This window comes from Lithobates pipiens, unplaced genomic scaffold (genome assembly GCF_037356315.1).
Source record: "Lithobates pipiens isolate NorthernLeopardFrog02 unplaced genomic scaffold, aLitPip1_a1.2 Scaffold_18, whole genome shotgun sequence".
NCBI lineage: Eukaryota > Metazoa > Chordata > Amphibia > Anura > Ranidae > Lithobates > Lithobates pipiens.
Genome location: NW_027507758.1, coordinates 628,807,109 through 628,830,062, shown reverse-complemented (window position 1 = coordinate 628,830,062; position 22,954 = coordinate 628,807,109). Strand labels below are relative to the sequence as shown.

At 47.5% G+C, this 22,954-nt stretch overlaps 1 protein-coding gene across 1 annotated transcript in view; it reads right to left on the bottom strand.

The window, feature by feature from the left end:
- Positions 1-22,954, bottom strand: part of LOC143986875 (uncharacterized) — a 209,484-nt gene that overhangs the window by 87,313 nt on the left and 99,217 nt on the right. The window contains 1 exon segment of the mRNA XM_077485282.1: positions 17,530-18,253. Within this exon segment, the coding sequence (XP_077341408.1) occupies positions 17,530-18,253 (724 nt within the window).

Here is a 22,954-nt window from a genome sequence, read left to right as displayed (position 1 = left end):
AGCTGCTTCTGGTACAAGAGGAGAAATGGGAACAGGAAAGGGAACAGATGGATGCTGCCCGTAAACAGTGAAGAAAGGAGATTTTCCAGAACTGGCATTGGAGTGATGGTTTAAGGCAAACTCTGCCCAGGGTAAAAGGTGCACCCAGTCATTTTGCTGGGCTGAGATGAAGGCACAGAGAAAATGTTCTACATTTTGATTGACACGTTCCGTTTGCCCATTGGACTGCATATGAAAAATCCAATATAATCCCCAAGGAGCTGGCCAAGGTTCTCCAAAACTGAGCAGTAAATTGAACTCCTCCGTCAAAGACGATACGAGAAGGCATCCCATGAAGACAAAAAATCTCCTTAATGAAAGTTGTGGCAAGACTGGGAGCAGAAAGTAAGCCTGGGAGAGGAATCAAGTGACACATTTTGGATAACTGATCCACCACTACCCAGATGGGTGTAGAACCTGTTGAGGGAGGCAGCTCTGAGATAAAATCTATGGAAATACAACACCAAGGTATATCGGGCACTGGTAAGGGTAAAAGCAACCCAGCAGGAGCAGACGTGGAAGATTTGGATAGTGCACAAACCATACAAACTTGCTTACGAAGAGAAGGCCACCAATAATGACACTGAAGAAGATCACAAGTACGAAGTATGCCAGGATGTCCAGAGAACTGGGAGTCATGTGCCCAAGCAAGGAGTTTGGGACAAAGTGCGGGAACTACAAAAGTTTTACCTGGAGGAGGCTGCGTAGAATGGAGCTGAATAGTGTCTAGAATACAATAAAGGGATGATGGGACCAGGATCTAGGTGATTCTCAGAATCATTGACATCAAACAACCTGGACAAGGCATCGCCTCAAAGGTTTTTGGCACCTGGATGAAAAATAATGTTAAAATTGAAGAGGGCGAAAAAGAGGGCCCAGCGAGCTTGACGTGGTTTCAAGCGTTTTCGCGGATTGTAAATACTGCAGATTTTTATGCTCAGTATAGATGGTAATACAATGAGGAGAACCCTCTGAAAGATATCGCCATTCTTCAAGAGCTAGTTTAATAGTGAGTAGCTCACGGTCCCCAATGGTATAGTTCCTCTCCGCATCAGAAAACTTATTGGAAAAGAATCTGCAAGGCTGAGACTTGCCCTTCTGAGCTTGGAGTAGGACGGCACAGACTCCTACTGAAGAGGAATCTATGGATCGGACGTAGCAGAATTTGGGTGGAGAGGAAGGCTGCCTTGAGTTTGAGGAATGCATCAATGGCTTCAGGGGACCACAGCCGAGCATTGACACTCTTGCGGGTGAGAGATGTAATAGGGGCCACCAAGGTGGAGTAGTTACGAATGAATTGGCAATAGTAATTGGTGAAGCCCAAAAAGCATTGGGTGGCTTTAAGATGAGAGGGCTGGGGCCACTCGGAGATGGCTGAAGTTTGGCTGGGTCCATGAGGAGGCCCTGTGATGAGATTATGTAGCCCAGAAATGGAACTTGTGTTTGTGCAAATAGACATTTCTCCAATTTTGCATATAGACAATTGTCCCGTAGATGCTGTAGCACAGCTTTCACGTGAAGACGATGGGTAAGTAAGTCTGGGGAGAAAATAAGAATGTCATCTAGATATACAACAACACAGACATACAGAAGGTCGTGGAAGATCTAAACCAAATTTTAGAAGACCGCTGGGGCATTGCATAAGCCAAAGGGTATCACAAGATGCTCATAATGTCCGTCCCTGGTGTTAAAGGCGGTCATCCATTTGTCTCCTTCCCGGATTCTTATCCAATTATCCAATCTTAAATTGTATGCCCCTCTAAGATCCAATTTAGTAAAAACATGAGAACTTTGCAGTCTGTCAGAGTTCTGAAATTAAAGGAAGAGGGTATCGGTTCATCATGGTGATGGCATTAAGACCCCTGTAGTCGATGCATGGACAGTGTTGTGATTAAGATGGTATTTCTATATACCTGACAAAGACCAGCTAGAGGTATAACTAATGCAATTACAATACTCACGAAACCCTTTACTTAACACTGCAGTATTAAGGAGACAACAAGAAGGTGATGAGTCAAGCGGTTGTCTGGTTTATTGTGGGAGGGGCTGCATTTTATATGCACCCTTATCAGCCAATCATTGCATAGAACATGGGTGTGGTTAACACAGAGGCGTACATTACATATCATCATTACATATCATTAATTATGTCATCTGCTTCTGAATCACAGTCATGAGATATGTGGCTCACACATATTGTGACACAATTTCTTTATTTAGACAGTACAGAATAAAACTGCCTATGCAAGCTATATTTTCTTTTCCTGACAGACTCCATGGCAGCCTACGTATGGGTTAACCCCGCCTCTCCTACCTCATAGGACTCCACTCCCATAAATCTTTGCTTCTGGTCAGAGACCACGTTCCTTTTTTGTCCTCCTCCTAGGACTAAGGTTTTGTGAAGTTGGATCCAGGCCGGCTGGTTTGTGCACGATTTCAGGATGGCGGTTCTTCTGGAGCTCAATTACCCAGCTATTAGCAGGAGGCCCCCCCATTTATGATGCCCCGAATGCACTGAGCCCTTCAAGCTCCCAGTACCAGGTCGGATCAGGTGATGTGCGGGACTGGTAATGTATTCATATTTTATCTATGGCAGCAGTTTTTGTTTGTTTGTACCGTTTTGTCTGTGGTCTCCTGGTTATGGCGCTGGGACGCTCCTGCGTTCCATCTCGCCGCTTCCTGCTTCGTTCTGCGCAGCTGCCGAGTCTCATTTGAAACCGAGGCTTGGTTTGCACAGGTGCGGTCGGGGCAAGATGGCGGCGGCCGCGCATGTGCGCGGGCGCTGTACGACGGCGCGGTGGGCGTGATGATGTCATCACTCGGCGGCAGATTCAAATAGCTGTCAGAGACAGCTATCTGATTGGGATGTTTTTTGAGCTCTGCTGTGATCCCGGTGTCTGCTCTCTGTCTTCTCAAGGTATGTCTCCCTCATTCTCACGATCAGCTGGGGCTACTCTGCTTTTAATACTCTGTAAGCACTGTATTTATTTTCACTTCCTAGCTGTTTGAATCTGCTGCTATGGACGTATCGCCGCCCCCCAGTGGCCAACCCTTATGCCGCAGGTAGGAATGAATTTTTTCCTTTCATTCTGCCTGTATTGCTTGGGTTAGGATTAGGATGACTTTGTTTTGCATGTTTTTTCTTTCCAGCCCTTCCAGGTCTGAACCTCAGTTATCAGCACACAAGGATTCACAACATCACCATTCCATGTCAAGTTCTAGACTTACCAGGTCACCATCCAAACAACATAAAGAAAGGTCTAGGTCTGAGTCTGGTCGTCATTCTCACCGCCATACCAGCCGCTCAGAGAAAAGAGCCTGCTGGGGATGTAATGCTCAGGTCCCAGAGGGTAAATCTCTCTGTGAGCTATGTTATGCTAGAGCCATAAAGGAGAGAGGAGCTGGGGACCAGCAAGTAGAAGCTCTGGTCAGGAGAGTAGTTCAAGAATCACTGAATAAAACAGATTCTGATCAACCGTTTATCCCTCCTTCCGGTACGGCTCTAGCCACTGATGTTTCGGATTCAGAGGTTCCCGGTCCGTCTCGTCATAATCCCTCCTTTTCCGGCTCTTCTGACAGTGAAACTGAAAGTTTGGAACCTGGTGCCGGTTTTGACTTTTCCTTAGTTCCGCAGTTGGTCAGGGCGGTCAAGGAGACGTTGAGATGGGAAGATCCTGTAGAAGCTCCCTCTAAACAGAGGAAATATTTTAAGCATCTCAAAAAGGAGCGCCCAAACTTCCCCTTCTTGGGTGAACTTGGTGAAATTATTATGGACGAGTGGAGTAAAGTTCAGAGAAAAAACTCCCTGATTTCGAAAATTTCAAAAATTTACCCATTTAAGAGCGATGAGGTGAAACATTTAGAGTCGGCCCCTCTTATTGATGCAGCCTTGATGAGGCTAGTGAGACATGTTACACTTCCTCTGGAAGATACTGGGTCCTTCAGGGATGGCCTGGAAAGAAAGATTGATACGGACTTGAAACGTATTTATATAACAGCAGGTATGGCTTGTAAACCAGCCTTAGCTCTGGCAGCATTATCAAAAGCTATGGAGGCCTGGACAGATGAAGTTGGTGCAACCCTGGGCAGTATGTCCGAAGAATTGGTCAGGAGATCACCATTACATGAGCTGAGACTCGCTTCGGTCTTTCTGGGGGAGGCGTCCCTTGATATTATTCGCCTTGTAGCACGTGTTATGCTTTCCTCTGTTACGGCTAAACGTGCCCTATGGCTTCGTCCCTGGGTTGCTGATCCTGCCTCCAAACAGGCATGGTGCAGAATTCCCTTTGAGGGATCTTCCCTTTTTGGGAATAAATTGGTTTCTGCCATTACACGCGCTACAGGTGGTAAGTCGGGATTCTTACCCCAGGATCGCCGTCTCCTGGGTCAGAGGAGATCTCAATATAGATCAGATCCAGAACGCGCTAGAGATGCCCGTCGCTACAGGCCTGGTCGTGAATTTAGAAAAAACTGGAGGAGAAATCAGCCCTCTGGCCAGAAGGCCTCAAAGTCAGCCACATCTGGGGGACGGGAGCCTTCCAAGTCTTTTTGATATAGAGCCTGTCCAGGCGGAGCGGGTTGGGGCCCGGTTACTCCTTTTCCAGCACGTCTGGGCAGCCTCAGTCAAAGACTATTGGACAATCAAAACAGTGTCAACGGGCCATTCCTGGGTGTTCAGCAGCCCACCCATACACCGATTTGTTCCGACGGTTCTGCCACACTCAGAAGAAAAGAGACAAATTCTCCTATCTTATACAGATTCCCTGTTGGCCCAAGGAGCCGCCGTTCGGGTTCCAACCGAGGAAAGGTTCAAAGGCATTTACTCCCCCCTTTTCATGGTCCTCAAGAAGAGTGGTTCCTGGAGGCCGGTCATCGATCTAACACACCTGAACACATTTATAAAGAAAGAAAGGTTCAAGATGGAGACATTGCTAACAATACGCCAGACGATCCAACCAGGCGATTGGCTTATTTCCATAGACCTGAAAGACGCTTACTTTCATGTTCCGATCGCAAGGGAGTTTCAGAAGTATCTCCGCTTTGCAGTGGGTCAAACGCACCTTCAGTTTACATGTCTCCCATTCGGGCTTACAACATCGCCTCGAGTATTTTCCAAGCTCTTACTGGCCATTGTAGCTCTAATCCGGGTCAATGGGATTCGTTTACACCATTACTTGGACGATCTGCTCTTACTCTCTCAAAACAGAGACCATCTTTTGGCAGATCGGGACCAGGTCATTTCTACCCTCACGGAGTTCGGGTGGCTACTGAACAAGGAGAAAAGTCATCTAATTCCAACCCAGTCCTTAACGTTTCTTGGAGCCCGATTCAACACAGTAAAGAGTACAATCTCCTTACCTCTAGAGAAGATTCCGGTGATTCGCGACAGAATCTATCTTGCAATGTCATCTCCCCTTCTCAGGGCCTCGCAGTGTATGATGATAATAGGTACCATGGTGGCCACAGCTCCAATGGTGAAGTGGGCGCAATGGAGAATGCGTCCCTTTCAGAGGGGCTTTCTCCAGCAGTGGGATCCGAACTCCGGAGATCATCTGGTTCGGATAACCCCTTCAATGAGGGAGAGTCTTCCTTGGTGGTTACAGCAGAAGAATCTTCTGAATTGCCATTCAATAGCCCCGGTCTCCTGGATAACAGTGACAACGGATGCCAGCAACAGAGGTTGGGGTGCTCTATGCTTGTCGGAAGTAGCCCAGGGCATGTGGGACTTCCCGTCCCAGAAGGTAGTCTCAAATGTGCTGGAACTTCGGGCCGCCTTCCGTGCCTTACAGGCCTTTCTCCATCTGACATCAGGATCCTCAGTCCTTCTAAGGATGGACAATACGACGGCTGTTTCCTACATCAAAAGACAAGGGGGCACCCGCAGTCTTTCCTTACTGAGGGAAGTAAAGCCAATCATGACCTGGGCCCAGTCAAATCTGTTGAATCTAACGGCAGTCTATCTTCCGGGAATTCAAAATGTCCAGGCGGACTTTCTATCAAGATTTTCTCTGGACAACAACGAGTGGTCTCTCCACATCGAGGTGTTCAACTGGGTTCTGTCTCTGGGAGTTCTACCAGAGGTGGACCTGTTTGCCTCCCCGTGCAACTTCAAGCTGGAGAAGTATTACACGAGATGTCGTTGTCCCCAGGCATTCGGAGTGGATGCATTGACGGACCAGTGGAGGTTCCACAAGGCTTATGCCTTTCCCCCCGGTTCCAGTCATTCTCCGTTTTCTGTCCAGGCTCAGGTGGGAAGAAGTCGATGTAGTAGCAGTTGTTCCATACTGGCCCAACAGACCATGGTTCCCTCTCTTATTACAACTCAGCTACCGGGATCCAGTTCCGCTCCCTCTCAGGCCGGACCTCTTGTCACAGGGAACAATCTATCACCCTTGCCCATCTCAGCTTCATCTGATGGCTTGGTTTTTGAAAGGGAAAGGCTGGAGGCATTAGGCTGTCCTGATACAGCCATTTCTACTCTACTAAATGCCAGAAGACCAGGTACCAACAAAGTTTATCAGAGGATTTGGGCAAAATTTGCGGACTATGTGTCTACATTCAACGGCTCATGTAGAGATCCGAAGATAGGAGATGTTATCGGTTTTCTTCAGAAGGGTCTAGACTTGTCACTATCTGTAAGTTCCTTGCGGGTCCAGGTCTCTGCGATCTCTGCATTTTCAGGTGTTTCCTGGGCCAAGCATCCTCTCACTAGGCAGTTTTTCAGAGGAGCAAGAAGCCAAGGTTTCCAAAATGGGATCTTCCTTTCGTCTTGGATTTTTTCTCAGAAATGCATATGGGTCAAGCATCTATTAAAGATCTCTCTCTTAAGACTGCCTTCCTTGTGGCCATAACATCGGCCAAAAGGGTCTCTGAGATTAGTTCCCTAGGCTGCAAGGAGCCTTTTCTCACCTTTTTCCCAGATCGGACAGTCCTGATTCCTATGTTAGGTTCAAATCCGAAAGTAACAACTGTTTTTCACGAAAATCAGGGAATTGTCCTTCCAATTTTCCAGGCAGATGAAGACTCCAATATTCATCCTCTGGACGTCGGAGAAGTCTTAAAGCAATACCTAGAAGCCACAGCTCCTTTCCGGAATTCCGACCACTTATTCATCTACTTTTATGGGAAGAACAGCATCTTGGATTGTCCAAGCTATCCAAAGGGCATATAAGGCTAAGGGTCTGGCTCCCCCGGAAGCGGTTACTGCTCATTCTACCAGGAGCATTTCTACATCATGGGCAGCTTCCTGTCACGTTTCCCCGGAAGTGATCTGTAAAGCGGCCTCATGGTCGTCAATTAATACTTTTATGACACACTATTGTGTAGAGCCGGCTTCCTTATCCTCAGTTAATTTTGGTGTGAATGTCTTATCTGTTGACGGTGCCAATTAAACCTTCTTTTCTTTATCCAGCAATTGCCCACCCGGGTGTGTATGGCTAGTCATTTCCCATACGTAGGCTGCCATGGAGTCTGTCAGGAAAACTGAAAATTTATATCAAATACTTACCGTAATTTTCCTTTCCTGATGGACTCCATGGCAGCAGGAGTTCCCTCCCATTTGCTGGAGTAGGCTAAGTTACGGAACGTGGTCTCTGACCAGAAGCAAAGATTTATGGGAGTGGAGTCCTATGAGGTAGGAGAGGCGGGTTTAACCCATACGTAGGCTGCCATGGAGTCCATCAGGAAAGGAAAATTACGGTAAGTATTTGATATAAATTTTCCGTTATATGCATGTTTTATAGAAAAACTGATACAGTCTGCAGATACAGAGTCTAAGCTAACTAATAAGTTAACCCAAGTTAATCTTTTGTGAACCTATAAAGTAGAGGTCGACCGATATGGGTTTTTCTCTGTCCGATGCCGATATTTAGAAATCATGGCGGCCGATGGCCGATATATGATGCTGATTTTTTTGGGCCGATAGGTTAGGCTGATTTTTTTTATTAATTTTTTTATCCCCCTTCATCTCATAAAACCTAACAGACACCTTTCCCACTGGGGCGTTTTTTTTAGGCGCTTTTGGGCTAAAAATAGCGCCTGTAAAACGGCTCCCCTGCAGTCTGTGTGAAAGACAGAGTGCTTTCACACTGAGGTGATACGCTGGCAGGATGTTAAAAAAAAAGTCCTGCAAGCAGCCCGTTTGGAGTGGTGTATACCGCTCCTCCACCACTCCTGCCCATTGATATTAATGGGCACCACTGCCGAAGTGCATGCAATGCGCTTTGGCAGCGGTGCTTCACGGGCGCATTTAACCTCTTCTACCTTGGACGAAAAAAAAAATGGGCTAACTTTACTGTTTTAGGGTTTTATTTTTAGTTTTTTTAAATCATTTCGTGTATTTCCCCCCCCCAAAAAAAATGCATTTGAAAACCTCTGCGCAAATGTCGTGTGACATAAAATGTTGCAACGACCGCTATTTTATTCCCTAGGATCTCTGCTAAAAAAATATATATAATTTTTTGGGGGGTCTAAGTGATTTTCTGGCAGAAAATACAGGACTTTTACTTGTAAGCAACAAGTGTCAGAAAAGATTTAGTCTTTAAATGGTTAAACTGAGAACTCTACACACTGAGTTGAGTTAATTCATTCAAGTGTAAACATTGTATCTTTTTGCTCTTTTCTTTGCAGACTGCCCAGAGAGAAGACAAGCCGTTTCTATGACGACTCAGGCAACTTACACTGACTTCTATTACAGAAGTCATTTCCAAGTCCCGCTGTTCTAAATTGGCCTTTTTATCAGCTCAATCGGCTGATGCCGATTAATTAAAAAACTGCAAATATCGGCCGATATATCGGCCGGCCGATATATCGGTCGACCTCTACTATAAAGATGGAGTCACTCTGGTTCAGCCATATCACAACAGACGGAGTGAACCATCTTTTTTTGCTACAAAGAAGAACCCGGCTCCGGCAGGTGAGTTCGATTTCCTGATGAAACCCTTTTGCAGGTTTTCCCAAATGTATCCAGACATGGCTTGTGTCTCAGGGATAGATGGAGGGTAGACTCGGCCTCGGGGAGGAGGGGTCCCAGGTAACAGATCAATGGAGCAGTCAAAGTCTCTGTGAGGAGGAAGGCGATTCAGTGGACTTTTTGCAGAAAGCCTCTCAGAAGGACTGATATTGGGCAGGCAACATGGGAGATGTGGAGGTCTGAGCCAGAGGAATGGAAGGAGGAGGTAGCACCTTGGAAATACATCGTTGCTGACATAGAGGACCCCAAGCCAATACTTGTCCAGAATTCCAGTCAAGATGCAGGGACTGGAAGATTTAGGCAAAATTAGGAAAGATCTACTCACCATGCAAAACCCCAATGCGTAACTCAATAGGAGGGGTTTTAAACCGGAAGGGACTCATAGGCAAACAGGAGCCATCTACTGCAGTCATAGAGAGGGGTATAGCCAAAGCATAATAGGCGATACCCAACTCAAAGCTAAAGATTGTTCAATTAAATTCCCCGCAGCACCAGAGTCCACGTATGCAGAGAGTTGATAGGCATTTTGAGCCCAGTGGATAGCCACGGGAAGGGTAAAATGAGGGAAGCGGAAAAAATTAAATGGATCTGTCTAGCTCATCTCCCTCAGGGTCTAGGTCACTCTGGATTTTCCCGAACGGACTGGACAGGAGTTCAAAAGATGTCCTTTATCGCCACAGTAAAGGCACAAGCCCAATCCCATGCGTCGGGCATGTTCCTCGGGAGTGAGGTGGGTTCGCCCAAACTGCATAGGTTCTTCAAACGTGTGAGAGGTTGAAGACTGAGAGGATTCCACAGGTCTTTGGACTACCTGTGCTGGATGGCCAGCAGGGGGATGACTGGATCTGGATTTCTCCAGAGCCCGCTTCTGGAAGCGAATGTCTATTTGAATGCTCAATGTGATTAAGTCATCCAATGTGTTAGGAATGGTGCATCCAGCGAGTTCATCCTTAACACGCTCAGATAAGCCTTGCCAGAAGGTACCAGTAAGCGCCTCATTATTCCATTTGAGTTCAGCGGCCAGCGTAGGGAATTAAACTGCGTATTGGCCCGACTGTCATTTCTTTCTGACGAAGATGAGGAGGGCACCAGTAGCCGAAGACACTCTGCCGGGCTCATCAAAAGTTTTCCGGAATGCATCCAAAAAGAGCTGGAGGTCGGAGTTGATAGAACCGTGTGATTCCCAGAGTGAGGAGGCCTAATCTAGGGCATCACCGGAGAGGAAAAAGATGATATATGCGACTTTGGTGCGATCAGTTGGAAAATGGTGGCTGGAAAGTTCAAAGTGGATGGAACACTGATTAATGAAGACCCAACAAGCCTTAGGGTTGCCAGAAAAACAAGGTGGTGATGGCAGATGCAGGCAGGGATTGCTAGGTGAAGCAGGTAAGATGGTAGCAACTGAAGCAGAAGCAGGAACGGGAGGAGCTGAAGTTGCAGCGAGTTGCAGACGATCCAGACAGGAGGCTGAAGAACCAGCATTATTTGCTCTTGATTTGCTTGCTGGGAGTTAAGTCTCTGAACTAGATGTTGCATTTGATCCTCGGTCAGTGACCGATTCTCAGAGGCACTCATGGCTTGAGCAAATTGTCACGGTACTACTTACAGTGAGCCCACAGGCGAGCAGGTGACACGGGATCCCCCAGAGCATGGAGTCTAAGGGCCAGCCAGTATTCTGCCAGGGACCCCCTCACAAGAGTTTGGGGTTAGCTGCGTACAAAGCTAATAAAGGATCTGGAGGTTATTAGTTATGAGGAAAGGTTGCGAGCACTGAACTTATTCTCTCTAGAGAAGAGACACTTGAGAAAGGATATAAGTTCAATATACAAATACCGTACTGGTGATGCCACAATAGGGAGAAAACTTTTTTGCAGAAAGGAGTTTAACAAGACATGTGGCCACTCATTAAAATTAAAAGTAAAGAGGTTTAACCTTAAACTACGTAGAGGGTTCTTTTCTGTAAGAGCAGCAAGGATGTGGAATTCCCTTCCACAGGCGGGGGTCTCAGTGGGGGGCATTGATAGTTTCTAGAAACTATTAGATAAGCACCTGAATGACCGCAACATACAGGGATATACAATGTAATACTGACATATAATCACACACATAGGTTGGACTTTTTTTTTTTTTTTTTTTTACAAAGAAAGTGTTTATTGAGTTGAGGTGGTTCACAAATACAGGGTACAAAATACATACAGTAGGCAGTTAAAGCAAAAATACATCATGCTGGATGAGAGCAGAAAGTAACAGAAACCAAACGGATGGAGAAGGTACATTGCAGAGTCGCTAACAGGGTCACATAAATAGGAGGTAGATTACTGCACTGGGGCAGATCGGTAAAGGAGCTATAAACCTTCAATACTGTAAGTCCTGGGGAGGGGAGGGGAAAGAAGGGCGAAAACAAAGAGGATAGACAATCTAAATGGCTAACACGTTTGGGATCAAGGATTGTCATCGATGGCATTGCAAGTAGCTGCATTGTTTAACCATACGTCCCAAATTTTCCCGTATTTAGCTGGGCAGCCCCTGTGTGCATATATTTCTTTCTTATATGGAAAGACACCATTAATGGTAGCTATCCATTCTTGCATGCTCGGGGGCGTCTCTCTCATCCATTTCCTTGCTACCAATAACCTGGCAGTAAATAGTACCTCTTGTAGAAAGGTGATATGGGGCTTGTCAAAGTCTGCATCTGGGAATATACCCAATAAACATTGTTTAGGGCACAGGGTCAGGGGGGATCCCATCTCGTCGTGTATGAATTTAACAATGTGGGACCAGTAGTCGTGTATTACCGGACATGACCACAAAAGGTGAAAGAAAGTACCGGGCGAACTGTTGCACCTGGGACAGTTGGGGTTCTGGGCCGGACTAAACTTAGCGAGGCGGGAAGGGGTTATGTAGGCCCTGTGGATGATGTATATTTGTGTCAGGCGGTCAGAGAGTTTGGTAGACACCTTTTTACAGGTATTGAGTGCATCCTCCCATTCCTCATCCTCCAACTGCCCCACGTCCCCGACCCATCTATCCCTCAGTGTGTATGCAGAGGCAGTTGCTACGGGATGGAGAAGATCATTGTAGAAGAGGGAGATTAGTTTGGAGGGGTTCTGTCCCAGTAAGGTATCTTGAATGCTCGTACGTTCCAGATTCGGGGGATGGTCTTGAAATTGGGTTTGAAGGGCGTGCCGAAGCTGGAGATATCTAAAGAACATGTGGTTGGGGACGTGGAATTCATCTTTGAGCTGTTGGAAAGATTTAGGAACCTGATTACTATAAACATCTGAGAGGTATGCCACCCCCCCTGGTTAACCACAGGCCACAGTCTGGTATTGACAATAGTTCTTGTAGTCCAGGATTGTTTCATAAGGGGGTATGTGAGTGTGTGGCGGGTCGTCCCAGCCTGCGCCCCACCAATTCCCATATTCTGCAATGAGTATGCAGCAGACCCCGACGATGTCGCAGCGCCTCTGGGTCTATTGGATTTTTAAATAGCACCTGAAAGGGGTGGGTGTACACATCAGACAAGGAAGAGCACACTAGGGTCAGATACCGTTCCTTGTCCTGTTTGTCTAAATAAAAAAAGTGAGAAAGCTGCGCAGCTAGGTAATACAGGTTAAAGTCGGGTAACGCCGCGCCGCCTAAATCAGTGGGACGCTTTAATGTTTGCCATGACAATTTGTGCCGGTTCCGCCCCCACACAAAGGAGTTGAGGATCACTTCAATATCTTTAAAGGTTCGAAGGGGTAGATATATTGGAGCGTGCCAGAGAACATACAAAAATTGGGGGAGTAGAATCATTTTTATCAGGTTGATGCGGCCCATTACCCCAAGGGGAAGTTTAGCCCATGTTTGCGTTTTGGTTTTAAGGGTCGCAATCAGAGGTTCTATGTTGAGCTTAGTAAAATCTGCGGGGGAGCGAGTAATCGTGATACCCAAATATTTCAGGGAGCTTACCCGGATAAGGGGGGAGGAAGCCTGTCCTGCCGTGGGAGGGCCAAAGTCTATGGGGAGGATCTGGGATTTATCCCAATTAATGCGCAGCCCCGAGTAGTCGCCGAAAACGCTAATGGTGTCCAGGGCCGCCTGTGGAGATGGGCCAGAGTCCGCGAGATACAGCAGCATGTCATCAGCATAGAGACTGATCTTGTCATGTAGCTGGCCATGCCGCAGGCCTCCTATACCAGGATGATTACGCAACGCAGAGGCAAGGGGCTCCACTGCAATCGCATATAGGAGGGGCGATAGAGGGCACCCTTGACGCATCCCCCTGGACAGGGGGAAAGCATCTGAGACCCTGCCATTAACGAGAACCCTGGCACTAGGGCTCTGGTATAATAGGTGCATCCAGTTGGTGAATTTGGGCCCAAAACCGAATCTCCCCAGGCAGCCCCATAGGTACCTCCACTCCACGGAGTCGAAGGCTTTGGCGGTGTCCAACGACACCACCACCCTGGACCCCATCTGATCGTGGGTAGCCTGCAGGTTCTTATGGAGTCTGCGGAGGTTATGTGCAGTATTGTAGGAAGGCATGAACCCCGTCTGGTCCGGGTGAATGAGGGCCAAGATCACCCCATTCAGCCGGAGCGCCAGGATTTTGGCTAGGATTTTAATATCCAATTGGAGGAGGGATATTGGGCGATAGTTTTCCGGGAGTTCGGGATTTTTGCCGGGCTTAGGTATCAATACGATGTAGGCCTCGCGCATGGACTGTGGTAGGACACCGGTGGAGTATATGTGAGAGAACAGTTCCTGCAATCTAGGGAGAAGTGCTGCCCGGTACGTAGAATAAAATTCGAGGGGCAGGCCGTCCGAGCCAGGGGCCCTGGAGGGCTTGAGGTGAGATATGGCATTAGTAATGGGGTCGTCGAGCAAGTCTACTTGGGGTCTTGTCAATGTGGGCAGATCTATACCAGCTAGAAACGTTTCAATGTCCTCCTGGGAGCTGTCATTAGTGGAAGAGTATAGGGATGTGAAGAAGGAGCGAAACTCTCCCGCCACCGCATCAGGATCTGTGACCAAGCCTCCGGTCAGGGAGCGGAGAGAGACCACCGTTGGGGGCCTGTGGTCCAGGTGCACCAGGTAGGCCAAGAGCCGCCCCGCCCACTCCCCACACTCATACGCCCTTTGCTTATTATAAAAAATCTTCCGTTCAGCCTTTTCAAATAAAAGAGTATTCACAATACGGGCCTGCAATTTTAACTTATCAGCATTATGGGGGGAGGGGTCATTAGAAAACTCCAGTTCAGCCGCTGTTAGAGCTTGTTCCGCCTGGTGAACCACTTGGGAAGAAGTCTTCCTGTATCTGGCTATGCGGTGGGCTAGTGTCATACGGGCGTGAGATTTAAATGTGTCCCACACGACCTCAAAAGGGGCCGTGCCCACATTGGCCTGAAAAAATATATCCCACTCACCGCCAGCTTCCTCCAAATCTGGAACTACTGTTAACCAAAAGGGATTGAGTCTCCAACTGTATGTCGAGGGTAGAGAATCTATGGAGAGCTCGATCCAGTAGAGTGAGTGATCCGAGAGCATCCGGGGGCAGAATCCCACCTCCCCCAGCAATGGAAGAAGGGACCGTGAAATAAGGATGAGGTCAATACGAGACATGCTGCCGTACGTCGCGGAGAAACAAGAAAAAACCTTATCTTTAGGGTGACAGTGTCTCCAAGTGTCCACTAGGGACAACTCAGTGAGAAACTTTCCAAAACAGGTGCCCGAGTGTGTGGATGGGCTCCTCGGGACCGTCTGCAGCCTATCCAGCTCTCTGTCCATCACATTGTTAAAATCCCCCAGCCAAATAGCTGGTAGTGAGGGGAATTGAGCCATAAATGCTAAGCCTTCTGTGAGAACAGCGAACTGGAAAGGTGGTGGTATATATATTGCCAGTATCAATGTCTCTAGACCACCCACCCTAGTGTGTAAAAAGAGGAACCGGCCTTGCGGGTCGGATTTGATGGTGAGCAAAGAGAACCGGACGGTCTTGGCCACCAGCACCGCAATCCCTCTAGAATTAGTGGTATGCGGTGCCTGGTACACCCAGCCCACCCACAGTTTTTTGAGGGATAGCATCAATTGGCCAGTCAAGTGTGTCTCAACTAGCACCATCAGGTCGGCCCTTTGCGCCTTCAGGTACGATAGGACTGCATTTCTTTTGGGCCTGGCCCTAATACCCCTCACATTCCAAGTTATACATTTCAGTACAGACATTCCTAAATAAGAACATATAGATCACCCCCCCCATCCCTGCGCCACCACACGTCCTCTGCACCCAACCCCAAACCCCAAAACGGAGGCCCGGGGCCCCCCCACAACCGCGTCACAGTGCACCCCTTCCGCATACCCGCATCCAGCATACCGTACAAATAACATACATAGCCATAGTTGGCGTACCATACTGTACTTCTCTATACCAAGAATAGAAATCAGGAAAAACATGCAAAGCTTATAACAGAACAAAAACTTTAACTTTAACTCACTGTCCGGGTCGGACAGCCAGCACCCCCCAGCCACAACAAGGGTGGGTCACCAGGTCCGATCAGTCCAGGGAAACATTGCTTGCGCTCTAGGACAAGCAGAACCTAGAAAACTATAGTAAGCAGGGCCATTCACTGCACCCGCGCCCGGGGGGGGGGGGGGGGGGTGATTCGTCGCTGCAAATCAGGCAGCAGCGCAGGGAGGGTGGCCTCCAGGTCAAGGACTCCAGGATGCTGCAGGATCAGTGTACAGGAGTATGAAAAACGTTGAGTCCATGTCACGGATGCCACAGTGGGTATTAGCCTGCCATTCAGGTAGGGGGGGGATAAAAAGCAAGGGGGAAATATCTGCAGGATTGCATAGAAAAACCGGGGAGGGGGAGCACTTGGTGAGATCGGGATGAATGGGAGAAAAACATCCAGGGAGCATAAGGGAGCCCTCCATATAGCATAAGGCATTGGTATCGTCAATAGAGGGCAGGAAGAAGGGGGGATATAAGACAGTACCTAGTGAGCGGAGCAAAGCGGTGTTCAGAGCACAGAGGATTCCCAAGCTGTATCACATCCGTTTCAGCCGAGGTCGTGAAGATTGTCAGGGAAGCATACCAGAAGATCAGGCTTGGTCTCGCACCTGTTCCACTCTCCCCTCAAGCCAGGCAAATACCGCTTCTGGAGTATCAAAAAAGTGTGTTCTGCCCTCTCCAATGACCCGGAGCCGAGCGGGAAAGAGCATTGCGTAGGAGTAGTGGCGGATGCGCAACTGTCGCTTGGCCTCTGTAAATTGCGCCCTCTTCTTCTGCACCTCAGCTGAGAAGTCGGGGAATACTCTAATGTCGCCGTTCCGGAAGGGTATGTTCCCCTTCAATCTGGTAAGGCGAAGGACCGCACCCCGGTCACGAAAGTTCAATAACTTCGCAATGAAGGTACGTGGGGGCGCGCCCTGGGGAGGCGTTCGGCCCGCCAGCCTGTGGGCTCTCTCCACCACGAACGATGAGGAGAATTCGGCCCTCCCGAACGTATTGATCAGCAGATCTTCCAGGAACGAGGTGGGGTCCGAACCTTCCGCGCCCTCCGGCAGGCCCACGAACCGCAGTTTGCATCTCCGGAGGCGGTTCTCCATATCATCTTGTTTGGAAAGGACCATGGTAAGTTGGTGTTGCAACCGTTCGGTGGTAGTATGAAGCGGCCGGAAGTCATCCTCCACCTGGGATATGCGGGCCTCCGTTTCAGTGACGCGGTCCCTAAGCTTCTGCATATCTTGACGGATCAGGGAGACATCGACCTTCACCTCATCAATCTTGCAAGCTAGAGTACTTTTACAATCGGAGATAGCTTCCAGCACCCGGGCAGTGTCAGCAGCCGCCAAACTTTCCGTGGGAGGCACGCCAGCGCCATGTTCTTCCAGGCCCCCCGCCTCGCTGTGACGGTATTTAGCCAGTTTAGCTGCCGGATCAGTCGCCCTCTTCGGTGGTGACATGGTCCCCGGTGTATAGCCCACGAGTTGAGGCAGGAAAATAGTAGATTTATCCCCAGGATATGGTAAAATGGAGTTTAGGCAAGCGGAGCTCCCGTCTAGCACCTACACCATGCCGGTGTCCAGGCCACGCCCCAGGTTGGACTTTTTTAAACCTCACCTACTATGTAACTATATCTGAGGTGTACATCAGGGTGTCATATAGAAGACATTTCCCGCACTCAAGATACTAATACACCTCAAGGGTTGCGTGGGATCCCTGATGTACAAGAAGACAGGACTTCAGTGAGGAACAATTCCCTCACTCAGGGCAGGAAAGTGTCTTCTTCCCTGTGTGAGATCTCTGATGTGTGGAAAGATGGGACTTCTGTGAAAAACATTTCCCGCACTCAGGACAGGAATACGGCTTCTCCCCTGTGTGAGATCTCTGATGTTTGTTAAAAGTGGAATTGTCTGAAAAACATTTCCCGCACTCACGACAGGAATATGGCTTCTCCCCCGTGTGAGATCTCTGATGTGTGTAAAAATTGGACTTCTCCGAAAAACATTTCTTGCACTCAGGACAGGAATACGGCTTCTCCCCCGTGTGGGATCTCTGATGTCTGTAAAGCTTAGACTTCTCTGAAAAACATTTCTTGCACTCAGGACAGGAATACGGCTTCTCCCCCGTGTGAGATCTCTGATGTTTGGAAAGACAGGCCTTCTCTGAAAAACATTTCCCGCACTCAGGACAGGAATACGGCTTCTCCCCCGTGTGAGATCTTTGATGTGTGTAAAGATTGGACTTATCTGAAAAACATTTTCCGCACTCAGGACAGGAATACGGCTTCTCCCCCGTGTGAGATCTCTGATGTCTGTAAAGATTGAACTTCTCTGAAAAACATTTGCCGCACTCAGGACAGGAATATGGCTTGTCCCCTGTGTGAGATCTCTGATGTATGGAAAGACTGGACTTTTGTGAAAAACATTTGCCGCACTCAGGACAGGAATACGGCTTCTCTCCTGTGTGAGATCTTAGATGCACGTCAAGTTTGGATTTAGAAGGAAAACACTTCCCGCACTCAGTACAGGAAAACCTCTTCTCTGTTGGAAGGAGGACACCGTCCCTCACAGTCTGAGGTTCCTCAGGATAAGAGAAATACAATAGTCCATCTACACTGTGTGGAGCTGGATGGACATTTGAGATAGCCGGGTTTTCTCCTGGACTAAACTGTGTGATGTCCTCATCTTCTACTTTACAGTCTGGAGACAAAGTGAGACAATCCTCTGAGGTTTTCTTCATCTCCTGTCCATCTACTAAAATAGAAATACAAAGATTATTACTAGACATGAGCTGATTGGTTCCCCTAAACAAGGACTCCGCCCACATCAGGCAGCTTTGTCACTGAGGATCTTACAATTCCCCCCTCAAGGTAACTAGTAAATGGGTCCTCTGTAGGGCGGCAAATAATAATTATTTTCAGAACTGAACTGATTAGTTGGTTGGCTGATTATTGTTTTGATTAATCAACTAATTGGATAAAAACCTCCAAAAAAAGGTTGGTGTATAATTTATTTAATATTCTTGAATATCTATATACAGCGGTAAATATAAATATCCAGATATATAGTTGGATATTTAATCCACTCTGAGAATAACAGACGGATAGATGTATTATTAGAGGGAGAATCTGCTACATATCAAAATCAGAGATCAACATTATTAAAATGTAAAAAAGAGGTAAAACGCTGTTTTGCAGATGATCAGACAGGAGTGTAATATAATATGATGGATGACAGACTCCCTTGTCATAGACAGGTAGGTGGGTACAAGCTCCCTGCACCTGATGTCACTTATGCTGGCTGTACACAAACTCATTTTCTTTCAAAAAAAACATTCATGCAATTTTCTAACCATTAGCGGGGTCAAATCGTCATTCATTTTTCACCACAGTGATGGGAAAATTTAAAGGAGCAGAACAGAAAACTTCTCTCCATCGAACAAATTTTCACATCGTGTATGTGGTTTTTGCACAGAAGTGAAATTAATTTTATAATTGAATGTTAAAAGCAAGTGGAATTTTCTAATCACACTTGTCCATTCATCAAATATACAAATATTTGTATGAAAATTATTTGTACATCAAAAATTGATCCGTGTATGGCCAGCATAGGACATTTAGTAGCAGCAAAATGTTTTTTTCTTTAATCATCTGTAGAGATGGGGGTTAAAAAAAAAATCCTTTATAGTACAAAAACAGCAGATAATCACTACTATAAAGGATTCATTTATTCTGTGAAATAGTGAAAGTAATTATATATATATATATATATTACCCAGAAGTAGTAGATATATGGGGATTTTACCTGGGAGTCACACATGAAGATATATGGAGGTTAGAGGGGGGAGGGGGGAGGGGGGACTTTTATATTAAAGTAATACTGAAAACAGACTTTTTTTCATGGATATAATAATTTTATATACAGTATAAAGCACAATACTAGTAAATGTTTACTTTATGGAATAGTAATGCATTCTATCACCTCCAGTCTATCAGCCTCACCTTCTCCGGGGTCAGATGCTGATCTTCCCTGCACGGAGACCCTAAAGTCATTGTAAATGTTGGATTTCTTTTCTAGGGATACACAGAAAATTTGGCGGCCGAAAAAAAACTGCAGAAAATTGTGTTTTCAGCACATTGCCAAAAGTAAAATATTGCCGACAATGGAGCGGAAAATAGAGCCACCCATTGCAGGGGTGTCATGCTGGCATGCCCCAGTCCTCCTTTCGCTCCTCCTCACCTACCTCTTCTGCTCCCTCCCACTGGCAGGGCTGGCTTAGCCCTTCCTTCTCTGGGCTGGCTGCTCAGCTATCGGCTAATTGCCAGCTCTCATCTTTCTCCACAGTTACCCAGCTGTCCCTGATCCTGCTCGTCTGACCTGCCTACTTAAAGCTGTCCAGCTCACTTCATCTCTGCTTTCGCCTTGGTCACATCACAAGAAACCATCTCCCGCAGTTCTGTTTAAAGACTGGTTTGCTGACATCCCTTCTGGCTCCTTATCCTGCTTGCTGTTGCTCCACTTGGATCCCTGACTTCTGGCCTGACTGATTACCCGATCTGGTTATTGAACTCTGGACTGGCTGACTAATCGATCCGGTTACTGGACTCTGGCTATAATTTGACTACGCTTACTCTATTTACCTTTTTATTTTTATTTAATAAACAAGTGTGATTTAATTGTACTTCTGTCTCGGTCTAATTCATGGTTTCTGCCAGCAGGCAAAGGCCATGAATTCAGGAGATACAGTCGATCCACTTGTTGGTAATATTTTTTCCAGATTGAATGAGCAAGATCACCGCATGGATCAGTTTGCCATGGCGTTACAAATGCTCCTGAGTCACACAGCTCACCTGGAAACCCCCACTGTGGCTGCTCCGGTACAACCTGAGTGGCAGGCCGTCCCTGCTGCTGCATCAGTCTCTGTGCAGGCACCCACCTTGAGTATTACCTCTATAAGAGGTATGTCTGGTTCCACTCCGCTTCCCCAGCAATTTGGGGGCGATCCAGTTCAATGCAGAGGGTTTCTCAATCAGGTTGAGATATACTTCGTGATGCTGCCCCAGGCGTTTCCCACGGACATAAGCAAAGTAGGTTTGGTGAGATCTTTGCTTTCTGATAGAGCCTTGGCCTGGGCTAACCCTCTATGGGAGATGTAAAACGTTGTCTTGCGTTACCCTGAGTTTGTGGCCTCCTTTAAAAGGGTATTTCCAGGTGCCTCATGTCCATCAAACAGAGTACGAGAACTGTTGCCGACTACGCCATTGAATTCCGTACTCTGGCAGCAGAGGTGGTTTGAAGGTTGTTTGGAACAATGAGGCCCACATGTCTGCTTTTTCTTATGGTCTCTCGGATTCCATCAAGGATGAGATAGTTGCTCGAGATATACCCACTGAGCTGGAGAGCTTGATCTCGTTTGCCATTCTCATTGACTGCAAAATCAGAGAAAGGCTTTCTTTTAAGGAGCGCTTGTGGAAGCCTCCTGTACATTTGCCTCCAAGCTTTGTAGTCCCACCCATGTCTCCCTCACCTCCCATGCCTGCTGGTACAGAGTCGGTCAGTGAAGATGAACCCATGCAACTAGGCTTCACACGTCTCTCTGCGGATGAGAGAGCCTTTAGGAGGAGGGAGAAATTGTGCCTTTATTGTGGCCAAGCAGGTCACATTTTGAAGTCTTGTCCTACCCGTCCAGGGAACGCCCGAACCTTGAGGTCCTGTCATGGACAGTCCTTAGGTGGTGTTGTTTCATCCCCAGTTATCCAGAAGGATAAGCCCCTGGCTTTGGTCGCCCTTTCATGGGCTGAATCGTCCATCAAGATACAGGCTCTAGTCGATTCTGGGGCTGCAGGCCTGTTCATTGATGCTGCATTTGTTTCTCAGCACTCAATTCTGCTGCAGCTGCATGACATTCCACTTGCCATTGAGGCTCTTGATGGGAGACCTTTACAGCCTGCCCATGTGACTCATGAAACGGTTCCGTTGTTCATGGCCGTAGGGGCTGTTCACCAGGAGATAATCCAATTCCAATTTATTTCCTCACCCAGGTTTCCGCTGGTTAATGGTTATCCTTGGTTACAGAGGCACAACCCCTCTTTTGATTGGCTCCGTGCTGAGGTTCTCTTCTGGTCACCACAATGCAGTGAGACATGCTTCCTGAAGGTATCCAAGGTCCTGTGCACCTCTTCACTCTCCTCCCTGCCGGAGGAGTACCGTGATTTTAGCGATGTCTTTGACAAAGGTCAAGCCAGTAGTTTGCCTCCGCACCGGGCTTATGATTGCGCAATTGACCTTCAATCTGGTGCCATACCTCCTGGTGGCTGGGTTTACCCTTTGTCGGTCTTGGAGGTTAAGGCATGGAGGAGTATGTTGCTGAAGCACTTTCTCAAGGTTTCAGCCACAAATAATCATCTCCTGCTGGTTTCTTCTTTCTGAAGAAGAGGAGCGGTGAACTGAGACCTTGTATAGATTATAGGGGTCTCAATCGTGTCACGATTAAGAATGCCTACCCAATTCCATTGATTACAGAGTTATTTACCACTTTGATGCCATGTCCTCACCCTATTCAGGTTGGGAACCATGAGGAGTATGAGGTACAATCCATTGTTGACTCCTGTAGGTTTCGTGTGCGCATACAGTACCTGATGCATTGGAAGGGGTACGGTTCCGAGGAATGCTCCTGGGTTTCATCCTCGGACGTACATGCCCTTGTCTTCCTCCGCGAGTTTCATAGACTTTTTCCCCTCAAGCCCGGTGGCCCTCCGAGGGAGAGGGGTCATTGAGGAGAGGGTACTGTCAGGGCTGGCTTAGCTCTGCCTTCTCTGGGCTGGCTGCTCAGCTGTCGGCTAATTGCCAGCTCTCATCTCTCTCCACAGTTATCCAGCTGTCCCTGATCCTGCTCGTCTGACCTGCCAACTTAAAGCTGTCCAGCTCACTTCTTCTCTGCTTTCGCCTTGGTCACATCACAAGAAACCATCTCCCGCAGTTCTGTTTAAAGACTGGTTTGCTGACATCCCTTCTGGCTCCTTATCCTGCTTGCTGTTGCTCCACTTGGATCCCTGACTTCTGGCTTGGCTCAATACCCCGATATGGTTATTGAACTCTGGACTGGCTGACTACTTGATCCGGTTACTGGACCCTGGCTATGCTTTGACTACGCTTACTCCATTTACCTTTTTATTTAATAAACAAGTGTGATTTAATTGTACTTCTGTATTGGTCTAATTCATGGTTTCTGACACCCACAGAGCGGCGAACTCTGTGTGTCACAGAGCTGAATTGCCCGGGTCTCAGTAACAGCATCCTGCCTCCTGTGATAGACAGCACACTGATCCAGACAGACATTGAATGTGTGAAGTGAGGGACATTGTGACTGTGACCTGGGCAATTCAAATACAGCCCTGTGACACAAGGAGATCGCCACTTTAATCCGTGCACTGGCAGGCTGCATGATGGGCACTG